Genomic DNA, 26,297 nt, shown 5'->3' with positions numbered 1-26,297 from the left:
ATTGAGCTGTTTTAACAGGGGAATAATGTGGTTTTTGTGACCTGCTTCAGTTAGCATTCTGTCACAGCTCTTTGAACCAGCTGACATTTCTCAACACTCTTTAAAAGAAGCCCTATATAGAGCATGTTACAGTCATCCAAATGGGAGGTAATCACATGGCCAGATCTAGATTAAGGAACAGGTACAGTTGTTAGGCACCCAGGCTTTAAATGTGAAACCTATCTCTCTGGGTTTTCCCAAAGAAAACAAAGACAAGTGGAAATGTATGTAAAGATTTATTCTTACCTTAACTGAATTATACATAGCACAAAATATAGATGATATACATTTTGTTATATTAAAATAGTACATATTTCCACAGGGCGAGAGCACCAGGTAGGCACTTTTAACCTAAATAGCATCAATTTATTTCATCCACAATGTGGACATAAATTACTGGAGTCCCAAAGAGTTAATTCTTTGTATCTGAAGAACGTAATATGCCTCGCCAGCATAATCTTGCTAACTTTCAGCCATTTTGTCAAGAACAAGAAGAGGTGCAAGAATTCTTGTTTTGTTAGTTTCTACAATGCAACCGTTTAGAACCATTTCATCCAAAATTATGTGTACTCTGTCTAATTTGAACATGATCTGTGTAAATATCAAGTTAAGGATGACTCCATCAAAACATTTAATTGGTATTTGATTAACTCATTGCAAGATTGCAATTTGAAACCTATCAGTAACTGCCAAAATTACAATTATGCAACTCAGATTTCATAAAAGATAATACTATATATAATACACATAGTTTATGATGTTAGTTGGGCCTACCAGTCTCCTTGTACGTTTAGTTAACTTAGGTAACAGAATGACTGAGTAAGTCAATATAGAATGAAGTAAACAGTTCACTAGCCCCTCATTTCTTCTGAACCCCTGGGAGAAGTTCTCTAGGCAGTCCGATGACAGGTGGAAATAAAGTGGCATCATGTGCTGAGAGAATATTCTCTCAACAGTGCAAGATGTTCAATGAGAATGCACATATTTAATGTTCTTTCTTGGTATATTTTGAAAAACAATTGTTTGCCAAAAATATCCCAAGTACTCTGAAGCTTTTATTATTTAGAATTTCTTGTTGTTTTGAGCCTCTTTTGCCAAGACTTATTCAGAGGACCTTTGCTATTGCCTTTCTCTAAGTCCAAGAGAACATGACATGCCCAAGGGTGTACAATGGGTTTCCATGGCTGAGTCAGACCACTATAACCTGCTGACTTCTTGCATAGAATTTATCCACTCATTTTCTTCTTTGTGCACCAAATGATCAACTAGTACGGGGGTCCCCAAACTAAGGCCCGGGGGCCACATGCGGCCCATCGAAGCCATTTATCCGGCCCCTGAGGCGGCTCACTCCTCCTCCACTGAGGAGGCATTTTAATTATTATTTAATTAATTATTAATTATTAAGGGGTGCTTTGCTAGTGCTTTTAGTGCACAAAGGCAGAAGGGGTTTGGACTAAATGGCCCAAGGGGTCTCTTTCAACCCTCTATTATTATTATTATTATTATTATTATTATTATTATTATTATTATTATTGGGGCCTCGGGTAGCACAGTGTGTTAACGCACTGAGCAGCTGAACTTGTGGACCAAAAGGTCACAGGTTCAAAACCGGGGAGCGGAGTGAGTGCCCACTGTTAGCCCCAGCTTCTGCCAACCTAGCAGTTCGAAAAGATGCATATGTGAGTAGATCAATAGGTACCGCTCTGGTGGGAAGGTAACGGCGCTCCATGCATTCATGCCGGCCACATAACCTTGGAGCTGTCTATGGACAACACCGGCTCTTCGGCTTAGAAATGGAGATGAGCACCAACCCTCAGAGTCGGATACGGCTGGACTTAACATCAGGGGAAACCTTTACCTTTTTATTATTATTATTATTATTATTATTATTATTATTGTATGACACAGCAAACAAGATAGATATGCTGTATTTCGTATCACAAAATCACAAGTCGAACACTTCCCAAGTGTCTAGAACTGTGTGATGTATTTTAGGATGATGCGCGCAGATCACAGTAGGGTGGCCTTTTGCAGTTGGCAGATCGTAATTTTGTCAATGTCTATTGTTTCCAAATGCCGGCTGAGATCTTTTGGCACGGCACCCAATGTGCCGATCACCACCGGGACCCACCTATACTGGTTTCTGCCAGAGTCTTTAAAGTTCAATCTTGAGGTCCTGATAGTGGCTGAGTTTTTCCTGTTGTTTTTCGTCAATCTGACTGTCACCTGGGATGGCGACATCAATGATCCAAACCTTTTTCTTTTCCACAACTGTGAGGTCTGGTGTGTTGTGTTCCAGAACATTATTATTATTATTATTATTATTATTATTATTATTATTATTATTATTATCAACATTGAGGCTGTATTTGTTACCATTTTTTTTTACTTCAAAATAAGGTATGTGCGGTGTGCATGGGAATTTGTTCATAGTTTTTAAAAAAACAAAACTAAAGTCCGGCCCTCCAATGGTCTGAGGGACCGTGAACTGGCCCCCTGTTTAAAAAGATTGGGGACCCCTGATCTAGTACATTAAGTGGAAGTAAAGGTGCCATCTAAATCTAATCTAAATATAAATCTAATCTAATCTAATCTAAATCACTCTTTTCCACTGACATTGCGTTTACAGCGAGCGCCATGAACATGCAGCCCAGCCCCTGCCAATGTCCTTCCCAAACACTACAGCCCACCACCCAAGGAATGCTTTCGTTTGGGGACCATTTCATCCTAGATTTTGCTTTTTCTTCCACCACAGGCAGGCATCCCAGGATTCTCCATTGCTGTGGAATTTCCATGGCCCCGCCCACTGCCCTTTCCTTTCCAATCTCTCTGCATAACAAACAGAGCAGAACTGAGCTGCAACTAAACTTACTGGAGGAGTTTAGGGATTGACTCCAGATGCTGGAAGTTGTAGTTCACCCTGCATCAAGTCAGAGCACTGTCACTCCTACTGGGGAATATAGAGGAGTTGTAGTTCACCTACACCCAGAACGCTATTAACCCAAATAATGATGGCTCTCGACCAAACTTGCCATGCAGACCCGATATGCCCAGATTTGACTACTGGTGTGTTTGGAGGGGAACTGGACTGGAAGTTAAGGAGTAGTAGGTACTGGGATTTATAGTTCACCTGCAATGAATGAGCATCACACTTGGCACACAGAGCCCCCATAACTAATACAACATATTGGACAAGTTTGGGAAAAAGGGAGTTATAGTTCACCTGCAGCCATATAAACACTGACTCCCACCGACAATGCACTAGGACCACACTTCACACAGAGTAGCCTCATGACCTACTGAACATACTGCAGGTATTTGTGGGAAGGGGCCTTGATTTTGGGAGTTGTAGTTCACCTCCATCCAAAGACCACTGAACCTAGCCAATGACAAATCTAGACCAAACTTGGCACACAGACTGAATATTGCCTGCTGTGGATACTGATAGATATTTCGGGGCAATTACCCCGGAAATCTAGAAATTGCAGTAGTTCACCCCCATCCAAAGAGTACTGCAACACACCTGGTACACACGCCCAAAATGGCCAACTTATAATACTGGCAGGGTTTGGGGAGGATTCAGCCACGATTCTGGGAATTGTAGTTCACCCACTCCAAACAGAATACATGACATTAAAAGACAAATAATACCATTCTCAAATGACCCGGGCATCGCCGGGTCCCCAAGCTAGTGTGTAATAAAAATCAATTTGTAAAGGAATATTTCAGTGCTAAGTCACCTCTTCCACACCTTACATGCATTCTGTATTAATTTCTGTTAATACTGCTCAAAAACCTCTCCAGACTCAACAAGCATAAAAAATGGAGTAGAGAGAGATCTCTGCTTCAAAAGCCGATGTTAGTTTTCCTGGGTTGGCATTTGATATCATGCACATTCCATCTTATAGTCTAGTGTTTTTAAAAGATTATGTGGAGATAACTGGTGGTTGGTGATATGACAGGAAGCCCGGAGAGGTTTCCTCTTGCTCCAAGTGAGATACAAGGGAGCCCCGCCCGGCTGGGCAGCATTCCACAACTAGCTGCTCTTCATTCCACCAGCAAGTACTTCATCTGCTATTGAGAATCAAGTGACTGCAGCTCACAGTCTCTTTCCACACAGCCCATTCCTTCCTCGTTTGCCCATCTCACTCTTGGCAAACAGTCAAAGGATCTCTTTACTCTTTTAGGGGCTGCATTAACTTTTGAAAGACTTCTGGTTAATTAATGCCACTTCTCCATAAATTCTCTCTACCTTACTAAAAAAAATGAAGCAAATATCTAATGGTTAAAAAAAACGGACTATCATTGTGCAGCAGACAATTTACGGTGACTTCCAGAGAGTTCTTGACATTAAGATTATGGTGCAGTCAAAAAGGATTGTAAATAGCTATATAGTACAGTACTTTATGTAAACACTTTGGGTTTTTTTTGAGCCAGTAGAATAATGACTTCCTTTTTTGCAGATGGAAGTTTGAATCTGATGGGCCGAATTACCACTCGGCGTACAGCCAGTTTGAAATTTGATACTAGGTCTATATCTGACTACACCCCAACGGTAATAGGAAGAAATAAGACTAATATATAATTTAGCTATACAGGCAGTCCCCAGTTACAAATACAACAGGTTCTTTAGGTTTGTTCTTAAGTTGAATTTGTATGTAAGTCAAAACAGGTACATTTTTAAAGTGTAACTCCAGCCAAATAAGCTTTAAATAACAAAGGGAAGGGTTAACACTCTTGTGGTGTTTGTTTTGCTGTCTGTGCCCATGTTCAGAAGATTTCCCCTCACTTTCTGTCCCTGTAATAATTGGATTTTGAAAAAAATTGGCTTCTTTTGGAAACAAGGATTGTGAATAAAGATTCAGTGGAAACACGTTTTCCCCATGATAATTCTTTCAGAAGTTAATTTCCCTTCCTAGAGATAGATTTCTCTCAATTCCTGTTGTCTTACCCCCTTTCCTAACTATGAATTGTTTGTAAATCAGATGTTTGTTACTTGGGGACAGTCTGTATACTGCAAGTATTTTGTATTCAAAATATTCTCAGAATTTTCTGAAAATGTGTGTGTGTGTGTGTGTTTGTGTGTGTGTATATAGTTTATTAATGTTTCCTATATATGGAAACTTTTGGGACACCATGTATTTCACAACACAAGCACAAACATGATTTGTACACTTACTATTTTGGGGGTATCACATAGTCAGATGTATCACCTTTTAGCAAAGTAGCCTTTTGCCCAGTGAGTTGCATGGCTATTTCAGTCACTCAAACTGTTTGCTTCAATCAGGATATGTCTCTGCAGTATCTGCACCTGAACGTGTTTAACAAACGTATATGCAATAATGCAGTTAGTGCTCAAATTAGACAGCAAAAGCTGAATATGATGCAGAATATTTTAAATTAATGTTTTGTGTCTACTGTTTTTATTCCATGTATTTTAATATGTGTATTTTATAGAAATATGTTTAATATATGCATTTTGCCAAACGTTTTTATGATTATTTGTTTTAAATATATTTTAACTTAATGTTTTTATGATGTGTATTAGACATGAGATGGGGAAGAAATAATCATCATCATCACCATCATCATCTGCATCCAACTGTAAGGTATCTTTCAAGGCTAACTTTCAGGGTTTGGAAAATGTACTTTAAATTTATTTCTTAAAATCCCCCAGGCAGCGCACTGTGACCATGTTGACTAAGGAAGATCTTCTCCTAAAAATGAACACATTTTCACATATGAATGAAATATGCTTTGCAGTCTATGTGTCTTTATATAGAGATCAGTCCCAGACTGTTCAATGGGCCTTATTTTCAGGTAAGTGCACAGAACTGCAGTCTAGATAGCAATTTGTACTTGCTCAATCAGAGCATCGTGTGTTTTAACTTTTGTGAGGTTAGCTGTTCTCTTGATTCTAACCCAAATTAATTCTCCCACAAAGCTGGATTCCTGTTAACAGCAGAAAGCCAATCTGAACTTTGGTAAGTCAATGTATTTTTAACTACTCCCACTTGAGATCATGATTTTGCCCCATAAAATTGCTGTGATAAGTTTCAACTGTCACTTTTGTAATCTTCTTTATAAAAATGATTCATCTCTCTTAGAAATCAGCGCCTACTGCAGTTGTTTTCAAGAGCTTAATATGATTCCACCCACTCTGCCATGCACAAAGCTAGGACTTGTCAAATACACTGAAGTTCCAAGTAGCAACACTTTGATTTTCAGCTATAGGAGAAAAGGTTTCAATCCAAACCATTTATAAAGGCACATGGCTTTTGTCTTGATACAGTTTCAATATTGGAAGCATCCTATTGCATATGTAATCTTAATTAGGTGAAGCCTAACCATTAAGATGCTCTTGTAAGGGAGCCTCCCTCTCATTTCACAGTATGCTTCCCTAAACAAACAGCTATATAGCATGCAGTTAGGAGAGTATCCTTTAATTATCTAGCTTCAGACACCACTTTTAGTGCTGCCATGTTCGAAACATCTTGAATTTTGCATAATTTAAGGAGTTCAGCAGGGTGGACAGCTTTCATATTAAAATCAATACGGAAACAAATGCAAAATAATTAAAGAATACAGAAATATAGAAATAAACCTTCCAGCCTCAGGATGAAAAAAGATATGTTGAGTCCCCATGAACTCAACATTTCTAAGATAGTTAACTCCCCCCCCCTTTGCATTTTGATGAAGTCAGCAGGAGAGAAGAGTCTCTCCAGAAAGGAAAAGAGATGAAAGTATAAAAAGAAAAATATCAAAGGTTGAGGGAGCAGCTATAAGGAAAATAAATACATCGGAAATTTGAGAAGGGCATTTGGCATGAAAATAATTTACAGAAGTTCTCAGAGTGAAACATATATGAAACAGATGCATGCACTTAAGAATTTTAGAACCAGAGCTGAACCCCAGATGTTGTCATCCCATCAGGAGAAACCTCAAGCAATTTTTGATTGGCCAAAATATCTGCCTTTCAGAGCTAGTGACTGGGACACCACACTGCAGATGTCCTCTGCCACTACAGGAAAAACTAATTAATTAAGATGTATATGAAATTATTAAATACACTACATATAAGACAAACATAAGATAAGATAATTGGATTTGTTTTAAAATATATCAAAACAGGATGTGCAAAGAGATTAAAATAATGTTGAAACAAAATATTGGGGAGAGGAAGCCAGTTACATCTCTCCTAGAAAGGTGTTCAAATCCTGGATGCAACTATCGACAAAGTTTATGTGCTCTGCCAAATGTACGTCCAAACATGAGAGAACACAAAACTGAGCTTTAATTATGGAAATAAGTCATCCTTCTAATTAATATGAATTACTGTAGTATGAAAGAAGTCCGTTAAACCCATATCTTATGTAGGTAAAGGTTTTCCCGTGACGTTCAGTCGTGACCGACTCTGGGGGTTGGTGCTCATCTCCATTTCTAAGCCGAAGAGCCAGCGTTGTCCGTAGACCCCTACAAGGTCATGTGGCCGGCATGACTGCATGGAGCACCGTTACCTTCTCGCTGGAGCAGTACCTATTGATCTACTCACATTTGCATGTTTTCGAACTGCTAGGTTGGCAGGAGCTGGGGCTAACAGCGGGCGCTCATTCCGCTCCCGGATTTCCTGCTTCTTGGCAGGGGGTTGGACTGGATGGCCCATGAGGTCTCTTCCAACTCTACTATTCTATGATTCTATGATTTGAACCTGGGACCTTTCGGTCTGCAAGTTCAGCAACTCAGCGCTTTAACACACTGTGCCACCACCAGGGGCCATATCTTATGTATTACTAGCTGTGCCCGGCCATGCGTTACTGTGGCGTTGTCTGGTGGTGTTGGTGAGAAATTGTTGAGGTAGTGGTGGTATTGAATGTCTGTTGTATAGTTGTCTTTATGTTTAGTATGCACACTGAAGTGGATTATATGGCAGTGTGGAGTCAAGATAATCCAGTTCAAAGCAGATAATATAAGATTCTAAATGGGTTATATAGCTGTGTGGAAGGGCCTTGAGTCTACACTGCCATATAATCCAGTTAAAATCTGATAATCTGTGGAAGAGGCCTAAGTGAGGCCTAACTGTGCCTGTCCCCTGGACTGAGTAGGTTGCTAGGAGACCAAGTGGGCGGCCTTCAAACTGGCAGCAATTGGATAAAAACTATTATTCCTCTCCCTGTAATTAGGACTTTATTTTTCTTTTCTTTTTGTTGTATCAACCTAGAGCCGTGAATGATGGGTTGTGTTGTCAAATTTCGAGGTTGGGGGGCCTGCAGTTTTGTTGTTTTGTCCGCTGCCCTGATGCCATCACTCTTTTATATATATAGATATATAGAAGATATATATATACACATATATACCATGTAAAGGCCTACCCAGTCTTTAAACAAGAATTTTAAGTATCCTTCGTTTGATCTCTGTTTTGTGTGTTTTATTATGTAGTTTGTAGAGATACATTTTGGTGTGTAACTTTTATGGAGGTACATTTTAGTGTGCGTATCTGTAGTGTTTTTGCTGTGCTAATGTATTTTCATTGTTTTGTAACCCACCTTGAACAATGAGGAGAGGCAGGTAAGAAATAACATTATTATATAATTCTTCAGTTGATAACTCTGAATATATATACAGTAGAGTCTCACTTATCCAACACTCGCTTATCCAATGTTCTGGATTATCCAACACATTTTTGTAGTCAATGTTTTCAATACATCATGATATTTTGGTGCTAAATTCGTAAATACAGTAATTACTACATAGCATTACTGCATATTGAACTACTTTTTCTGTCAAATTTGTTGTATAACATGATGTTTTGGTGCTTAATTTGTAAAATCATAACCTAATTTGATGTTTAATAGACTTTTTCCTAATCCCTCCTTGTTATCCAACATATTCGCTTATCCAACATTCTGCCGGCCCGTTTATGTTGGAGATATATATATATATATATATATATAAAGGGTAATGAAATTTCGGCCTAGGACAAAACAACAAAACTACACATCCCAGAAACACTAAACTTGGCAGCACAACCCCTCATCCATGCCTCTACATTCATATAACAAAAAGAAAAGAAAAATGAAGTCCTAATTAGAGGGGGAGGAATAACTGTTTTTATCCAATTGCTGCCAGTTAGAAGGCTAAGCTCCGCCAGGTATTTCCCATACCACTATACTTCGCCACAGCAACGCGTGGCCGGGCACAGCTAATATATGTGTATGTATGTATGTATGTATGTGTGTATGTGTGTGTGTATATATATATATATATATATATATATATATATATATATATAAATAAGCTGTGCCCGGCCACGTGTTGCTGTGGTGAAGTATGGTGGTATGGGAAATAAAGTATTGAGGAATTGGTGGTAGTTAAGGTAAACGGTCCCCTGGGCTGAGTGGGTTGCTAAGGGACCAAGTGAACAGAGCTTAGCCTTCTAACTGGCAGCAATTGGATAAAAACAATTATTCCTCTCCCTCTAATTAGGACTTTATTTTTCTTTTCTTTTTGTTGTATCAACCTAGAGGCATGGATGAGGGGTTGTGCTGTAAATTTTCGAGGTTGTGGGGTGTTTACTTTTGTTGTTTTGTCCGCTGCCGTGATGCCATCACTCTTTTATATATATAGATTTATACACAAATTAATATGAGAGAATACATATCTTATGTATTCTCTCATATTGATTTGTGTATAAAACTACAAAAGAAAGAATGCGACATCCATGAACACAACACCTTCATTTTTCTACAACACATTTGTGACCTTCACAATTTACCTTCCTAATGTCATTCTTTAGATACATCTACCGCTCTTCATACTCCAGCTCAGCTGCCTACAGCTAAATCAAAGTATGGCACAACTTTAAATCCATTGCATGCCCACCTGAGACAACATGACGACTTCATCAACTGATTGAACAAAAAGGATACATCTAATTCACTCTGGAAGGTTTAAAAAACAAAATAAAAACAGAGTTTCAGAAACAGCATAAGACTGGTATTATTTCACTGCACAACTATTATTTCAGTTCTTCTGCATACAATTTCCAGCTTGAGAGATCTTCAAGATAACCACACCATTTGCAGCTGTTTTTAGCAGCTCTTTATTGTAAAAATAATGGGAATCTATTTGTTTACTATGCCGATTGCTACAACTGGGATGAGACATAAACTACAAAGAGAATTGAAGCCTCTGATGGCAAGCAATCCAACCGAGTGCTTTTCTTTTGGTTTGAGATCATCAGACATTTCTCCCAAATGTTCAAGACTCTCTCTTTATCAACCCAAAGGATGCAAAGCTGACTCAAAACATGCTCTTCAGTTAACAGAATATTTTCTTCTGTTTGCTGAAAAGTCACAATTCCAGCTGAAATTCCTGTGGGAAGAAGGGTGGAGGAGGTGATTTTCATCAACACCACTCCATCCCAAACCTGGTTACAAAAGCTGCTCTAGAGGGTTTGTTTACCGAGTAACATGTGAAGTGTCAGTAGGAGTGGCATGAGGAATTTGAATAAATCGCCTCTTTCCTCCAGAGACTGAAAGGCTGGTAGTTACCATGAAGGCGTAATCCATAATAATGAGTTACACTTTTATGCCAACTGATTGAGGCAGGAGCGTAAAGTTGCAACTCATTTCTTCTGTAGACTCCTCTCCCACCCTCAACAATTTAATAATACAGCCTTGCTCAGGCTTATTGAAGATTTAGAGACTATAACAGGTCCAGAAGAAGAAAGGACTATTTGTTGTTTCTTTAGGTAGAAGGAAACAAATAAGGCCTCTGTTCAACAAACATCCTTTTCCCCCTGTATGTATGCTTTCATTGCCCTTTTCAAATATAGAGAATGCCATTTTTCCCGTAGAACTGTGGCTCACAACCTTTGGTCCTTCAGGTATTTTGGACTTCAGCTCCCACAATTCTTAACAGTTGGTAAGCTGGCTAGGATTTCTGGGACTGAAGTCCAAAACAACTGGAGGACCAAAAGTTGAGAACCACTGCTTTAAAGTATTGCATCTCAGACCCTTTGCAGAACCACCAAGACATTTCTTGCTTTCACATTGTCTTGTGCCACAGAATATTTTGAGTATCACTTTTGAAGGCCTTCACATATAGTTTCATATGTGCACTGACTAGACTGGAAGCTATTTTCATATTAGTCACTGGCTCCACCTGCTTCATCAAACCTCTCCAATTAATCTGCATGTTGTTAACCATCACAATTGTGTATTGAGATGGCATATGGGTACCTGCTTTGGTCTCTGATGTAGTTGACATGATTAATCTATTTGACATGTTTATAAGAAGAGGGAACCACAATCTGCAAGACCAATGCAGAGTAAATAATACTATGAGTTTTCTCAAGCATGATTTTTGTTAGAACTTTTCAACCATTTCTCCTTTTTGATGGCACCCTGGTCCTTAGTCTGTCAAATATTTCTTTTAATTCCTGCAAATCTGCAGAATTTGGGACAATAGTGCTCAATATATTTATGCTGGTGTGGTATGTGCCAATGGCAATGTAGTGTTCAAAGTAGCCATGGCAAATGTATTTCGCTGTGTACAGGGAATATCATGCTCAAACATATATATATGTGTGTGTGTGTGTGTGTTTGAGCATGATATTCCCTGTACACAGCGAAATACATTTGCCATGGCTACTTTGAACATTCATTCATATACTTCATATATGAATGAAATTTATTACCAAGTAATGAGGTGCCAGAAATATTTCTGAAAATCTGTACACCGATTTCAGAAACTTTCTTCTTATACTTGCTGGTTATAGCATTTGCAACAGATGCCATGTATCTATTTTGGAAACACTAACTATTGGTGAAAGGATGCCATCTAATAACAATGTACCACTTGTACCTCCCCAAAGGACTGTCTCTGCTCAGAGCTGCTACTTTATTAAACTGGGAGTAATGAAAAGTAGGCATCATTCTATTTTAACAGCACGTAACACATAGAAAAAAAATACATGGCTGGTGTACTAGTGAAAACCTCAAAAATTAAAGTTGTTTTCTCTGTACTAAGTTAACACATCATAACTCTCGAAGTGTCCCAAGTAATGGACGGGAGAGAAAAAACAAACTCAGAGAAAGGAGAGAATAAATGCTTTTTACTAGTTTGACAATTTGTCATTCTTTTAGTTTCAAACGTTCTTTCAAAGTGCTATATTTATCTAACAGGATTCATAGGGCTTATATTCAGTTATAGGACTTCCCTAGAATCCCATAAGAAGCATCTGAAAATTAGGAGCCATTCACCTATCACAATTTTAACTTTTGCTTAGGTTGTCCTTCATTTTTATGGCAGCTACAAAACCAGAATTTCATAAACATGCAGTGATGTATATTTGGACCATTTAAACGCGTCACATAGGACACTTTATAATTATTTCTAATATTAGATACAATTAAATATAAGGATAAATATATATATTCTAGTCTCACTTCCATTCACGGGAGCATGTCTTCCTGATTGAGTAAAAGTCCTGTCTGACTCATTCTAGGCCTCTGCATTTAAAACCTGATGTTCATGCAGTTAGTTTCTCAGTCAAGATTTCATGTGCAAGGCCAACTGTCTCTATGGAAGAGTTAAACATGATTGAATGTTGAATGCATGTTCCCATCTCCTGTCAAAAAGATTATTATCACCACAAAAACCTTCAGTGCTAACTATTTACTTAGAAATTTTTTTAATGTGCATAGTCCATTGTTGGCTATAATGATGGATGAATCAGCAATCCTGGTGTGAATTGGTTTTTCTTTTTTTTCTTTTCATGACTTAAAAAAGATTGGTGATTTGATCACTGTAGTGTAAACATGGAGACTTCCTCCGTGCTAACACTGTTCCCTTCTGTCTCTTGGCTGCGTCAGATATCGAAGCATTCTCCCAACAATAAGCATACAATTCTTGTTTAAATAGCAATCTATGTGCACATATTATCCTTCCACACGTGAACCAGAAATAATCAGGCCACAATGATACTCAGCTAAACCAGCCTACATCTAATGGTGAAAGAAGAGGATCACAATTGTAAGTTTAGAACAAGGCATCCTAATGTGCAACTAAACTCCTCAAAGTCATTATTTTTCAAATAATTGTGCCCTGTCCACAAAATGATGCACCATTTACAAAGAAGAATAATTACTTTTTTCCAAAACTTTCTGGAAAAGAAGAGATTGTATTTGGTTGTAAATCATACTTACCACTCTGCTGAAATACTTGTCCAAAACCTCTACAAAATTATGAATCAATTCATATACAGCCATTTCATTCTGAAATTTGAGAAAAAAAATAAGAAACCAACTAATAGTCTGCTAACATTTTGCATTTGCATTTCTTATAAAGATTACATATCTAGTTAAAAGTTGTAGACTCAAACAAAAGTTTTTTTGAAACTGGAGGCGGACATCTATAGCCCTCCACTGAATCCAATGTGGTTGACTACAATATCTGATTGCTGGGTTCTATGGGACGACTCTTTTTCCTACTCTGGAAATGTCTTCATATTTCACTTCTTGTGTGCATGAACAAGAGGTCAAGAAAGGATGGAGCTTTGCAGTCCTGCACTGCCATAAGCTCCTCCCATCTACTTCCTGTAACTATTTACTAAGGAAAGAACAGATATCTTCTATCCCTTGTTTGGGCCCTAGGATTTGTTGCACCAGCAAAGTAACTGCAAAAGCAAATACACTGCAGAAGTAATGCTATCGCAAACACTGCACTGAATATTATAGCAGGAATAGTTGCAAGCTGATATGTAGATATTCATGTTTGGGCTCAAGATACAATTAAAAAAATTCTAGTAGCAAACAATCCTTATCAAATTTGCTGCATATTAACTTTCACAGACAAAAGTCTATTTTATTAGATACATTAGAAAGCATGTCTGGTGGAGATGAATTGCTTTGGTCAACATATGGAACAAGCACATTCTGAAATCAGAAGTTAATCAACTACAGTTCACGGGAAAGTTTTAAGCTAACAGATGTACATGGATTCAAGCTCACACATATTTTTTACAAGCTAGTGTTCGTCTTCTTGACTCATAGGTTCCGAGTCACTACTTATACATTCTTGCTTATGGTCATGCCAATTTGTTAGGTCCTTTCACTATATAGTCCACTTTAGCTGCCATACCAACATCATATGAAATCCCTCATGAGGTCTGTAGTTCAGTGGGACATTAGGGTACCTTGGCTGGCAATTCTATATACTCCTCAGATGGTACATTCTAGTAATCCAGAGAATGTTTCAACAGGAATCAACGAGGAATATACAATCATAAATGTGCTGGATGAAAGGATTTCTTAGTTTGTTAGAGAACTGATTTTCTTGCCACAGTTCATACCACTCAACTGTATTCCTTTTGGCTTAATGATAATGCTAGTACTTTCGACTTAGTTTCCAGTTATTTGTAAATCTAATTGTTTTCTCATCATCTAAGATTGAATAGCTATTACTATTGTCACAAATGGCTTCTAACATTCTGAGGAAAATCTAACCGTTCTGTATGTTGGGGGACCTCTATTTTGGCTTAGTGATGGACTTCCATTTGGAAAGCATCTTAGGGCCCATAATCCATATCAACTGGAAGTTCTCTCCCCATGGATCAATGCTTCTGCATCCCTACTTTATACTATGCTCCTGTGATGGAAGAGGAAACCATGTGCAGAAAGGAACAAAAGTAGTAGTACTGGATAACAAAGAGGGTAAAGAAATAGGCATGTACAAACATGTCCTTGGAACGATGTTTGTATTAGTCTTTACATAATTAAGAAATGAATACATACCTCAGTCTCATTAATTCCAACCACTATGAAAAGAGCAGCATATTGCCTGTATACCAGCTTAAAATCTTTGTACTCAATGAAGGAACACTAAAGAAAAACACAAAGGAAAAGGGAGGCATATGTATTGATCCATAATAGACACATTTGCTGGTATGTGTCTGCTCACTGAATGTGAAAGTTACAGTCATCCCTCCACATTTGTGGTTTTGACTTTTACAGATTTGATTATTAACAGATTTGATTCGAAATGTTCTTGCTAAGATTCTCTACATCTTCCATTGTGACTCTATGGTCAACTTGCACCAGTCATGCTTGAAGACCTAGAGATTTGTACAGAGAACAACTCTCTAGGAAGAATCTCTAGGCACTCCAACGCAAATCTAGAGTCAGCAGCAGAAATTCACTATAGACTTGTGCTGAAAGAACTAGAAATTCCTAGAAATGTTCTGATAGATTAAAAATAGCAATGTATTTATTTAAAGTTTTTAGCTTTCACTTGGGTCATGTGTCTTTAATGCCAGTGAATGGAAATGGGCTGACTGTATATCATAAGATAAAATATTTTAAACCTTCACCCCATCCCATGCATAACAAAGTTCATTCTTTAAAATGCAATTTTTCCTTACCCAGGTTTTTGATGTGGAAAGAGAACCTGATTGGAACAAAATGCTGGTGATGATATTGCCTAGCAGATTCAGCATCACATCTGAACATGTCTCTTTTATATTTTAATCACATACACACACACACACTTTACATGGTGGGCCAAGATTAAAACCACAGATTTACCACAATCACATATAACGTAACCCGAGAACATCTACAAAGAATAAGACATACTTGTTCCTTTGAACGGGAAAGGCATTGCTTGATTACTTCTGTTTCCAATATTGTCCGTTTATGAAGGTCCATGTATTCATAATAACGAGAGAGCCTTGTTTGGCCTTGTTTGTTCACCATCAGAAAAAATTTGATCATGTTTTGTTGTCTCCTCTCTACTTCTTGCAAGCATACAAAACTGAAAGGGAAGAGATCAAAGAGTTAAAAACTCCAATTATGTGAAAGTATCAGAAACTGAACTATTCTCATGAATTGGCTTTGGTATTAGAAACAAACTTCCTCAGCCCAGGATTGTACAGAGCAATTAAGTAATGCTTATGGATGAAGGCACACAGACCATTCAAACTAATTAGCAAATAGATGGAAGCTATTCTGAAACAACTTTAGCTACCAAATAATTTACTAGCCAAATAAAGCAGGTATTTTCAAATGCAAAAGCCCTCATGCAAATTCCACCATGGAAGATATGTTTAGCCGGCACGTGGGAGGAAATCACAGAGCCAATGTTACTGCTGAAGAATGGTGTTCTAGAGAAAATTGAAAGGCTAGAAAATAGAAAGCTTTTATCTCTGCATCAATGTGCCATCAACAGAGACATCTTTTGAAAGACAGAAAAGCAGGAAAAGGTGAAGATGTTGGCTTGCTCTGAAATTACCTGTCAAAACATTTTAGGGACATTTAACTGGGCTTTCAAAAAGGCCAGTAAGAGAGAGAGAGAGAGAGAGACAATATCAGGGTATTCATATAATGTGTTTCCATTAATTCTTATTAATTCTAGATAAATTCAAGATACAACTCCATAAAGGTAAGAGAAAGAAACGGGCAATATCCTATCACAAGCACTTATGATTCTACACACTGCAACTAATACCTTGCCGGGTCATTCTGGGAAAGGTATTTTACCTCAGTCTAATCTACCGCCCAGATTGTTGTGAAAATACAATGAAATAAAGTAAACCATTATATATTATACTGAACTTCTGGAAGGAAAAGTGTAATCAAATGTAACACATAAATGAAACTTCATACAAACTGTACCAGATCAGAAAAATATATATACTCCTATTAGTGGCTAGCTGGATAATCCATAATGAAGATAACAGAACAAAAGCACTTTCCTGCTGTGTTCATCAACAACTAGAACTGAGAATATTATCTTCAAACAATATATATTTAAATTTAATAATTTGCTTCTGCAAGATGCAGTAATATCCTGGGTGGTTTTAAAAGAGGATTAGGTAAATTTATGGATCCTTATTCTATTGCTGATTCTAATTATGGCAGGTGTATGTTACTTCTAGTGTTGTAAGAAACATAAGAAAGCCTTGCTGGATTGGATCATGTGCCTATTCAGTTCAGAATTCTGTCCACACAATGGCCAACCATTTGTTTTTGGTAAGCCCACTAACAGGACATGAATGCAATATATGGTAATTATTCTATTAGAGGGAGAAAATGGACTAGTGGTTTCAACATTGAATTATGACTCTGAAGACCAGCATTTTTATCACTGCTCATTGAGCTTGGACAAGTTACACTTTCCCAGATTCAGAGAAAGACAATGGCAAACCCCCTCTGAGCAAAAAATACCAAGAAAACCCTGTGATAGGTTTGCCTGAGGATCACCATAAGTCAGAAACTATGTGAAGGCACACAACAAAACATTATTTGCCAATAATGCATACACAGAAGTCTATTACATCCAGTGTCAGAAGCAGTATGCTTCTGGAGACCACCAGCTGCAGAACAACTGAAATGGGATTTTTCACTGTCACTTTTTGACTACCCTATGAATTTGGTGCCATCAGTAAACATGATCACCGTATTCCTACCACTAGATCAGTTGTTTTCAAACTTAGATCCTCCAAGTGTTTTGGACCTCAGCTTTCAGACTCCCCAGCCATTGGTTAAGCCTACTGGAACATCCAAAACTCCCCCCTAAAAATCTAAAAACTTGTCAATATTAAGGGGATGTTAAGGGTCTTGCTGCTGCAGAATCAAAGCATAACCCATAAATCTAGAACAGATATCTAGTGCCCCAATCTCTCTTCCTCTGAAAAAAAAATGGATTAGATCTCTAATCTATTATGTTCACATTTTTAGTTCTGCTCTGCCTTTCAGACTATCCAGCTCTGCATAAAGACATTTTGTTAGGCCACTAATTCTTCCTAACAGACGCTGATTTTGGCAACTGCAACTTCTATCTTGATTTGTCTATTCCTTGGCTACATTATTGCTCCAAGCTCATTTTAATTAATCTAGTCAACTACTATACAGGGTGTTTGAAAAAGAACTCCCTAGTTTTAAGTTAAACACATTAGAACTAGGGAGTTCTTTTTCAAACACCCTGCATATATATCCAAGTCAAATATAAGGAATATCTATATTAAGCACACTCTTGATGAACATTTTTTGTTCTTAACAGCTAATTTTACACCTAGTTTAAAATATTTTAAAAGCCATAAGGTAATAAAATATATAAAATATGTATAAACTATATCAGCATCCCTCAGATTAGGAGGCCCCAGTTGTGCAGCGGGTTCAACTGCTGAGCTGCTGAACTTGCTGACCGAAAAGGTCGGCAGTTCAAATCAGGGGAGTGAACTCCCGCTGTTAGCCCCAGCTTCTGCCAACCTAGTAGTTTGAAAACATGCAAATATGAGTAGACCAATAGGCACTGCTTCTGCGGGAAGGTAATGGAGCTTCATGCAGTCATGCTGGCCACGTGACCTAAGTAGTGTCTATGGACAACGTTGGCTCTTTGGCTTAGAAATGGAGATGAGCACCAACCCCAGAGTCAGACATGACTAGACTTAATGTCAGGGGAAAACCTTTACCTTTACTATCCCTCTAGCACTCATCTCTAGGCTCAGCTGCATATTGTTTTGACTGGAAACATGCAGGAAGGACCTCCGGTTTTTGCTGGAGTATAGTGCTCCTTCAAAGTTTCCCAGGGCAGTGTACCCTTCCCTCATAGATGCTTTCTTTAGATAGATGCACCTTCACAAGGTTGAAGTTAGCCAAGCATATATCTATTTCAGGGGAAATTTCATAACAGATAAATAATGAGGTATTGTCTGTGAATTGTAAAGAGTAAATATAATCATCTACCACCCAGTTATTACTATTACCCAGTTATGCGTACTGTATTGACATGCTGTGGATTGAGCCAATCCTTAGCTGAATTCAAGTATACTAGATACAAAGATGTTATTACACTATTTCTCTTTAGATAGTCCTCCACAATAGCAACCACAATGTCACTACCTGCAATTTGTGAACCAGTTATACAAGTAGTCCACTCAATTATGACAGGAAATGGGTAAATAGGATCATTCACATAAGTGCCCTTTTCAGATGAGTAATGGTCACAAAACTTGATCTTTAGTCAAGTATGACAATTTAAAGCCATAATTTCCTTATGACTGTCTTGAGTTTTATAAGGGCCTTATTCAGAGAAAAACGGAATTGTATTTAGCCTTTAGACATGCGTTCACCAAATCTTTCAAGAAACTCTATGTTTATGTTATGTAGACGGAACAGGAAAATGGTGACTGTAAGTATGATATGGCATATCCTGGAATGCCTTCATAGTACAAGACTGCAATTTCCACTCACCTTTCCAGTTTTTATGTAACAATTGTGATTAACAAATGTTGTTTACAAGAAATTTTGTGGGAGTCCCCATAGGATAATGTATACATTACCCATACTATCTTCTACTAACAACCCATCAAATGGGGCCAAAACCAGTATTTTTTATCTCTATGTCCTCACGCTACTAGATACCTTAGAATAATCAACAATTTTCAGTATTGCTGACTGAAACATTTCCCACCTTATTTTCAGACAATTAAACTGCTTCCAAAATCAATCTTAATTAAAATAGGTCAAGAACTTTGCGTTGCTCAAAAATACCCAGAGCTGAACAGATGCTATGTTCTCCATTATGTTACTTGCAATCTTACTAGATAAGGTCTAGGCTGGTAATTATTCAAATCACACAGATTAGGATTCATAGCATGAGATGCACATACTAATCTTACCTACTCCTACACTATACTATGACTCCTATAACATGAGAAACTTAATCCAAAGCAACTAACTCAAGACCAGTATTACTGTGCACTGATGCTTAAATATACAAAACTCAAACAGCTAAAAATTGGACTCTAGGAAACTGAGCAAATGTAAGTTTAATTTAAACTGTTTAAATCAATGCTTTAGAATTCTGATTTAATTTTCTCCATGTCCCACAACAGTGTTTCACTTTTGAAACATAAATAATAACCTAGCCCTGTAAAACTACACAGATACAGATAGATTCTTCTTAAGAAAATACCATCTTCCCCTTTGGTTGAGTCATCCCTATTAATATTTTGCAGTCTTTTTTGTTCAGAGTAAGCCCAACCTGTGTGATTTTGGAAGCTAAGCAGGATGAGCTCTGGTGAGTGCTTGGATGAAAGACTGCCAATGAATATTAGGTGCTGTAGGTTATATTTCAGAGGAAGCAACTGGCAAAACCACCTCTGGTGCCTTAGAAAAACCTATTAAGTTCATGAAGTTGCCATAGGTTGACAGGTTACTTGAAGGCACATGCTCCAAGTCACACATACTTGGTGGCTTATCACTCAATGAGTAGCAACTGAATGAGTGAACGGGATGGTATTTTTTCTGAGTTAATTACCAATTATATTAAAACTCTCCTTTGGAATCTGATTTCTTGATGGTTATTTCAGATATGCAATGATGCTACAATTACTGTGCAGCAAATACATTGACTCTTTGTGTCCCTGTGTGTGTAGCAGTACAGGAGAAGCATTGCCCAGCTTTGTATGCACGGATAAGTCAAAATACTGGCATAAAGATGGGGTCATTATTGGAGTGAGTAACTGTAGGTCCAGTGGGACACTTCTTTCTTTTCTTTTTTTCTGGGCCTTTCTGGAAGTACATGGACTGCAAAGTAAAAAAAGAGGGGAACAGGAAATGAAAACAAAACAGGATTGAAAGTGCCAGAAAACATTTGTGTTTTTTTTTGTATTCTTGCCTCTGATTTGGCTAAGCAGCAATTCCAAAGATTTTTTTTTGAAGAAACAAATGTACAGAAACTGATAATTTCTATATAAATTTGGAGTGTGTATGTTTCTGTCCAGGGCAAATGCATCTTCACTTTAGTGTTACACAATCCTTTCAAAAGGCAAATCACTGCTCCTGGATGTTTCACAAGACGCAATTAAGCCCTCCCCTTTTGCTAGAAAATGATAGCCTGAAGGAGTCTAAGGTGGTGCTGGGGACAAAAATAACCCATAAGCACTAGGATCCTATGCACATCTACCCAGAAACAGCTAGAGAAAACATAAATAAAAATAGTCTTAATTTTAAATACGAATCTACACTATCAGGCAGCTATAATTGTAGGAGCTAGAGAAAGGCAGACAGGACAATTTCACCCAAGAAAGCCTACTGGCTTCAAAGTGAGAATATCCGTATTATGGTACCATAATATTTCTTCCTGCATTTGGATTACACATAATAATCATGAGTAACTGTGACCACCACAGTGGAATTCACTGCCAACTCGACTCTGAATTTTTTTGTGCTCTATCATTTGCCTCATGCTTGATTTTATTTATAGATGAGTGCTGGGTTTCCTTACAGAGATTACTGATATTAATCACTGACAGTGTGAAAAAATAACTTAGTATCTCGATTATTTATAGATAAAGACAAACTTATCTACACTAAATTTAAAAATCAATTCAACCTTAATTGCTTAGAAGATATTAAGGTCTTTTACAGAACACTGGAGGCCCTCTTTCCTCATAAACTTAAAACAGCTCCAACCCCCAAATCACAAGAGAACCTTTAAAATCCCACAAAATGGGTTGTGGTCATTGCTAGCAGCTTCAGTTATGACACTTCTGTGATGAGACAGAATAGTGACTGAAAAGTGAGAGATAGTGTAAACACAGGTTACAAAAGAAATTGTAAACAATATTATAAAGTTGAGCTCTTCTTAATTTTTAAGCACCTCTTCTGTGTTTATATTTAACAACACCAGATATGGGGCACCTTTTTCCTGACATGGAAGCCAAGGCAGTTTTCAACAAGGCTAAAATATAAATATAATTGCAATATTTAATTTTATTTTAGACACTGATTCCAAGACTGTGGCCTTAAATGTCCAATTATCTTAATTAAAATTTATTTTGATACTTCCTAATGCTCAAGAATTTAAAACAGGAAAGGACACTTTACCATAGTCAATTTGTTAAAGAAAAACCTACTTTTATTTTCAAGTGTTCTTTTTTGTGAAAATATAAAGTTGAGCTTTTCCTTTTAAGAAACAGAACCAGCCTGTAAAGAGGACGGAGTAGTTTGTGAAAGGCCAAAGAAGGCATGTTCCTGAAGCTCTAACTCTGCTTTAAACACCTCCACAATGGAGTTTCCACAGATGGAGTTTCTAAAGTTTCCCTCGAGGGATCACTCAGAAAGTCCTGCCTCCTTATGCAGTGAGAGTTTAGCCTCGCTTAATTTAATCTCATATTCATAGTAGTAATTTGATACCAGTGGCTGGCTGCCTGTACTTGTCCCTATTTGCTGCCTTGCTGCTTTTGGTGAGAGTGTAATAATAACAACAGCAGTGGTAGAATCAATCTGCTTCATGTTTTGGGGAGAGAATAAGTGTGCAGTGCATGTGGTGAGAGAAGTGGCCTTCTTGTCCATCCAAGAAGTCAGTTACAGACATGTGAGGAATGCAACTGCAATGCCAAGAATCTTTTACTGGCATAACCCAGCATCAGGGAAACCATTTTAAGTGAACGAAAGGAGCAGTAAACAGTAGCTTCCCACTGAAAGATAAACTGCAAGTGAAATTACTATCAGCAAAAGGTTTTGGAAGGGAGATGGAATGAAGCATGGAAAGTAGATGTCTGCAGTCATGTAAAAACTTACTAACAGTGCAAAAATTATTTTCAACAGCCCCTCATTTCTTCCATTTTCCTATATTTTGGATGATAACAGGTCATATTTACTGTATTGCTAAGTATAATGACAGTTTGAACATTTAAGAGGCACTGATAACTGACATACCAGCAATGTTTCACTTTCTTGCAAAGGTAACATCTGACCTAGAAGGCCTTCCTCATGTGGGGAATGTACTCTGCACATGCCCAGATTATGTACATTTACTTCTCATGTTTCAGGTAGTTCCTTTGTCAAGTAAAGTCCTCCTTACAGCTTCCAGGAACTGTGAGTGTGTGGATAATTTTACACTATAGAGTATCATGTCAAGTTGACTTGATTTTTTAAAAAATGCAGCAGAAAAATGGCCAAGAGTCTGAAATGCAAATCTTGTACTATCATGTTCAGATTTCACATTGATGTCTGCAGTTTGGAGGATAAAGGATAATGTGTACTGAACTATCAAGGAGCATTTTGAACACTTGGAAACACTTCACAAATGTTAAACATTACTAGGTCGAACAACCCTTATCTAAAATTCTAAAATCCTCCAAAATCCAAAAATGTTCACATTGGCAGCTGAGACAATAACATTTTGGCTTTCTGAGGATTCAATGTACACTTTGCACAAAAACATTTTTAATTGCCTACAGAGTATGTGTACAAGCTGCACATGAAACATTAATGAATTTGTGTTTAAATTTGGACCTCTAAAAGATCTCATTATGTACATATATGTAAATATAAGTATTCCAGTTCTAAAAATATGAAATCCAGAATACTTCTGGTCCTAAACATTTTAGATACTGCCCAGTCAATTTTAAAACATGTCTTTACGTTCTATTACTATTGTATTTTAATCTCTGTACCATGTGTTTTGATATATGTATGTTATAGTCATGTATTTTAATACTGTATACGTATTTTGTAAACCATTCTATACTTTTAACGCATTTTAGTTGTTTAGATTTTATTATGTTGCAAATGTGTTTGATAAGATTTATTATGTTCCGACACAGATCCAGAAACAGCGGCGTTGGTGGTTTTTGGCCGAAAGCTGGACCACCTCCTCCAAGAAGCTCTTCTGCTTCTGCACCTAGTTGAAAATGTCTGCAAAAGCAAAATAAAATACCAAATTGCAGCTCCTTATTGAACTAAGGATCCCGAACTGGGTCCTATTATATTATATTATATCTGGTAGTCCAGTTATGTTATTATTTTATTTTATTTATCGGTTACTTTGTTATAGTTATGAATTGACTTTTAGGATTAGGCGGGGTTGTTTATTTTGTCTTTGTTTTATGTATTATGGCATTGAATGTTTGCCATTTTTTGTTGGAAGCTGCCCTGAGTCCATTCAGGGAGATAGTGCGGAATATAAATAAAGTTTTATTATTATTATTTATTTATTGCTAGTTATTAGAAGTTTATATTGATGTTTTTAACTTATTGTTTGGATTTGGTTTGTCTGTGTTTTTTATTATGGTATTTAATGTTTGCCACTTTTTGTTTTGAAACCACTCTGAGCCTCCCCAGGGAGATAGGGTGGGTTATAAAGATTTGTTTTTATTATTATTTAATTGTGTGTATTTTAAGTTGATGTGCTTTTATTGTGTTGTGTCCTACCTTTTCTTAATTTTTTTTATTGTTGTTTTGTCGTTTTATCCCACTCCCACCCTTCCCTCCTTGTACATACACTTTATACAACAAACTACAGAAGTTACATTTGAAATATCAATCTCAATCTTAATTTTTACACTCCACATCTTAGTACGTTCTCTAAATAGTTCTTAACTGGTTCCCACATTTTCAATTTTATCTATATTATTCCATTTGCAATTTGTGATTTCTACATTTAACATATCAACTATATACTTATACCAATTCGTCAGAGTCCATTTTGTTTTATCTTTCCAACCCCTCACTAAAACTGTGTTGTGTCCTACCTTGAGCTATGAGAAGCAGGTAACAAATAACATTTATTATTATTCAACCTATATTACCATTCTGTGTTAAAATGTTTCTTTTAAATCATGGGTGTTTTCTGCATCCAGTAAACATTTATTTTTCATTAAGGGATTTCTATACAAGTTAGGAAAATATAATAGCATCCAAATCCCACAAAACAGCTATACTTTTTGTAGAACCAACCAAAAATGTACAAAATACATCACAAACCCAGCACCATCCAAGAGGGCCAAAGAACATCAGCAACAGGGAGCTTGGAGGAAAGGGCAGTGTTTGTCTGCTGCAGGCTGCCTTTGACCTCAGTTCCTGATTACCAACTCCATGCAGACTGGGGCCCTGACTGTCTGGCTGAAGCAGGGCCCAGCAGAAACACCTGCTGTCTCCAGATGTTGGGGCATAAAAGGAGGATGCTGGCAGGGGCCCAGTCACCCAGTATCATCCAAGAGGGCCAAAGAAGACCTTAAGATCATGATGGGGAGGGGGGCCTAGTAGGGTATAGCTAGATGCTATTTTTATGTTTTAATATCTTAATGTTAATGGTTTTAAATTGTATTTATGTGTTGATTGTTTCTATTGATTTTATGTTATGTTTTATTTGCTTTGTATAATGAGGCATTGAATTTTTGCCTAAATGTATGTTGTATGAGTCCCCTGCGGGGTGAGAAGAGCAGGATAGAAATGAAGTTAATAATAGTAATAATAATAATCCCACAAGTTTTTACAACTTCACCGACTTCTTCATTGTGTAAAGATATTACAAATTATAAAAAGGAGGGAAAAAACATTTAGGGAAAGAAATGCCTTAGTACAACAGATAGAACGACGAGTAAATAATAAGAGGTTCATTTACATCAGGCATGGGCAAACTTCGGCCCTCCTAACCGGCTGTTAGGAAGTGTGGGAGTTGAAGTCCAATACACCTGGCGGGCCGAAGTTTGCCCATGCCTGTTATAAAGGCATTATATACCCGGTGGTGAAGTACGTTAAAGCACTGAGCTGGAGACCGAAAGGTCCCGGGTTCAAACCCCGGGAGCGGCGTGAGCAGCCGCTGTTAGCTCCAGCTCCTGCCAACTTAGCAGTTCGAAAACATGCCAATGTGAGTAGATCAATAGGTACCGCTCTGGCGGGAAGGTAACGGTGCTCCATGCAGTCATGCCAGCCACATGACCTTGGAGGTGTCTACGGACAACGCCAGCTCTTCGGCTTAGAAATGGAGATGAGCACCAACCCCTAGAGTCAGATATGACTGGACTTAACGTCAGGAGAAACCTTTACCTTGATGCATTGAATAAACTTACACTGACCATATAACGCCGTTTAAAATGACATATCAGGCATGGGCAAACGTCGGCCCTCCAGACGTTTTGGATATTAACTCCCACAATTCCTACCGGCTGTTAGCAATTGTGGGGGCTGAAGTCCAAAACATCTGGAGGGCCCAAGTTTGCCCATGCCTGTTATAAAGGCTACCTTAGCCCCTTTTTTATCTCACAGGGGAACAGGTAAGAGCCCGAGGAAAAGAATGAGATTGGAAAGAAAACAAAACCACCCAAGAAGAGCGAGAGACTGAGCGAGCGAACAAACCTCTCCCCTTTTTCTCTCCTCAGCTTCCTTCAGAGGCGGTCGCGCATGCGCACACCGGCGTTCCTGGCCTCGGCCTCCCTCAGACACACTCCCTCGCGCAGGCGCCTA

At 37.8% G+C, this 26,297-nt stretch overlaps 1 protein-coding gene across 2 annotated transcripts; it reads right to left on the bottom strand.

The window, feature by feature from the left end:
• Positions 1 to 262: 262 nt before the first annotated feature.
• On the bottom strand, positions 263 to 26,297 carry ap4s1 (adaptor related protein complex 4 subunit sigma 1). Of its 2 annotated transcripts, none has more exons than XM_003216579.4 (6): positions 26,190 to 26,297; positions 15,675 to 15,852; positions 14,835 to 14,921; positions 13,248 to 13,316; positions 9,966 to 9,977; positions 263 to 630 (listed from the first exon to the last, which is right to left on the bottom strand). In XM_003216579.4, exons 2-6 carry the CDS (start codon positions 15,810 to 15,812, stop codon positions 502 to 504), a joined length of 435 nt encoding a protein of 144 aa, XP_003216627.1. In that variant the 5' UTR covers positions 15,813 to 15,852; positions 26,190 to 26,297; the 3' UTR covers positions 263 to 501. The 2 variants fall into 2 exon arrangements, with proteins under 2 accessions (XP_003216627.1, XP_062824311.1); XM_062968241.1 differs by lacking the exon at positions 26,190 to 26,297 and adding an exon at positions 22,767 to 22,788.

The sequence above is a fragment of the Anolis carolinensis genome, chromosome 1 (assembly GCF_035594765.1).
Source record: "Anolis carolinensis isolate JA03-04 chromosome 1, rAnoCar3.1.pri, whole genome shotgun sequence".
Classification (NCBI taxonomy): domain Eukaryota; kingdom Metazoa; phylum Chordata; class Lepidosauria; order Squamata; family Dactyloidae; genus Anolis; species Anolis carolinensis.
This window is presented reverse-complemented; position numbering and strand designations above follow the sequence as displayed.